At 39.5% G+C, this 1,782-nt stretch overlaps 1 protein-coding gene across 1 annotated transcript in view; it reads right to left on the bottom strand.

The window, feature by feature from the left end:
• The window catches only part of LOC106872600 (kielin/chordin-like protein), a 131,980-nt gene that overhangs the window by 59,176 nt on the left and 71,022 nt on the right, over positions 1-1,782 (bottom strand). Inside the window, exon 18 of the mRNA XM_052971979.1 lies at positions 447-602. Within this exon, the coding sequence (XP_052827939.1) occupies positions 447-602 (156 nt within the window). The remainder of the gene's footprint in view (positions 1-446; positions 603-1,782) is intronic.

Here is a 1,782-nt window from a genome sequence, read left to right on the forward strand (position 1 = left end):
AGGTTTCCAGTACGGGTTACTTTCATCTTCCCCACCAGTCTCGGAGGTCTGGTAACGGACTATGACCACTCCATTTCCTCCTGACTAAAAGTTGGACACACACACATACACGCACCTCCACCTTCCCCCTACACACAAGCACTCACAGACATACAAAGAAACACACACAGACAGATACAAACACAGATGCACACACAAATTCAGATCAATCTAAACCATACAAATAGTTTTCACATCATGAACAGTAATAGTGAGTGCGTCTTCCTATTACCAGATATTTTTCCATGTCACCGAAGACAATATAGAAAATGTAAAGGCTACATATATTATCTATTTAATCATAACAACGATGAAATGAAGGACAGTAGTAACATTACATTAGCTGTGATAAAATTTAAATTTTAATATTCAGTACATTGTGATTGTAGTACATATTTTGTTATTACCTTGAATTGTTTTGGAAAAGCAAATCTTTTTAGTGCACATTACACTTCCTTTGGTCATACAAGCGCATTGATTACATTTATCTATGGCTGCGAATGTTTGCCCAAATTTGTAGACCTTTCCATTGTAGTGGCATGCTATGAGCGTGATGGGAGCTTCTGGAAAGAAAAAATATACCGAACTTCTGTATGAAACTAAAGACAATGTAGGCGCTCCAGCCCAGTGAGATGTGAACTGGAGCAAAGGATGACAGTCAAACGATAATAAAATGACAGGTGATGTATGCAATTATTATCTCTGCTCGACCTTTCAGGGATAGCTTTCTCTCGGGTCATTTCTGGTGAGCTTGGTCACCCTGTTTGTCACTTCGTCTCAGTTCTCTACTTCCAGATCTGGACCAAACCAGACTCCGAGTCCAGCGTCCAGCGTCTCACGATACAATTAGACGGCATGGACCTGCCTTCCAGGTGCCGAGCTGCAAGCCCACAGACTTTCTTGTTCGATCTTTACTCTTATCTATCACCATCTTGCATTCTGTCACCATCTCGTATTTTTCGCGGCGTGTTGGAACAAATAATTCTGCTATGATTAGTGAGATGCGTTTTTGCATCTCTAAATGCCTTTTCCGTAATTTTAACTGACTCTAGTTTGTGGCATGCATATACGAAACTGTTTTCATTTTGTTCGGTTACTGTTTTCCGTGTAATAATGTTTGTGTTGGTGGTGAAAGTCGAATTGTATCATTGTTCTCTTTACCTTGCTTGTTATTGCTGCTGCAACCACTATTATTAATTTAGCATTTCCCCCCAATTATAGTAGGTAGTGCACAGAAGCTACATTTATAATGACTGTTACAAGAGCCATCTCGCCCGACAATTTGGGAAACCATATTGTCTTTTGTTACAAAGGTATGGCGTTTAACAATTTAAAATTCCTCATATTCTACCCCCTGAGGCGCGAATATGTCATATCCCAACTAGCATGTGTGAGTCCTAACCGGCCTATTAACAATATGGCACATCAGAAATACAAATAATGTTTTTATAAAACAATGAAATTCAGCAAAACCCCCCGAGTTCCGAACAGATGGGCTCTCCTTGTAAGTACAACAACAATTAAAATTCTTTCTATTGTAGGCAGGCTTGGCATTTTGGGGGGAAGGAGCTAATCGATTATATCGACTCTAGTGCGTAACTGGTACTTAATTTATCGACCTCGACGGAATTTGAACTCAGAGTGTAGCGACGGGCGAAATACCCCTAAGCATTCCGTCCAGGGTGCTAACGAGTCTGCCAAATAGTGATAATAATAATAATAATAATAATAATAATAATAATA

This window comes from Octopus bimaculoides, chromosome 11 (assembly GCF_001194135.2).
Source record: "Octopus bimaculoides isolate UCB-OBI-ISO-001 chromosome 11, ASM119413v2, whole genome shotgun sequence".
NCBI lineage: Eukaryota > Metazoa > Mollusca > Cephalopoda > Octopoda > Octopodidae > Octopus > Octopus bimaculoides.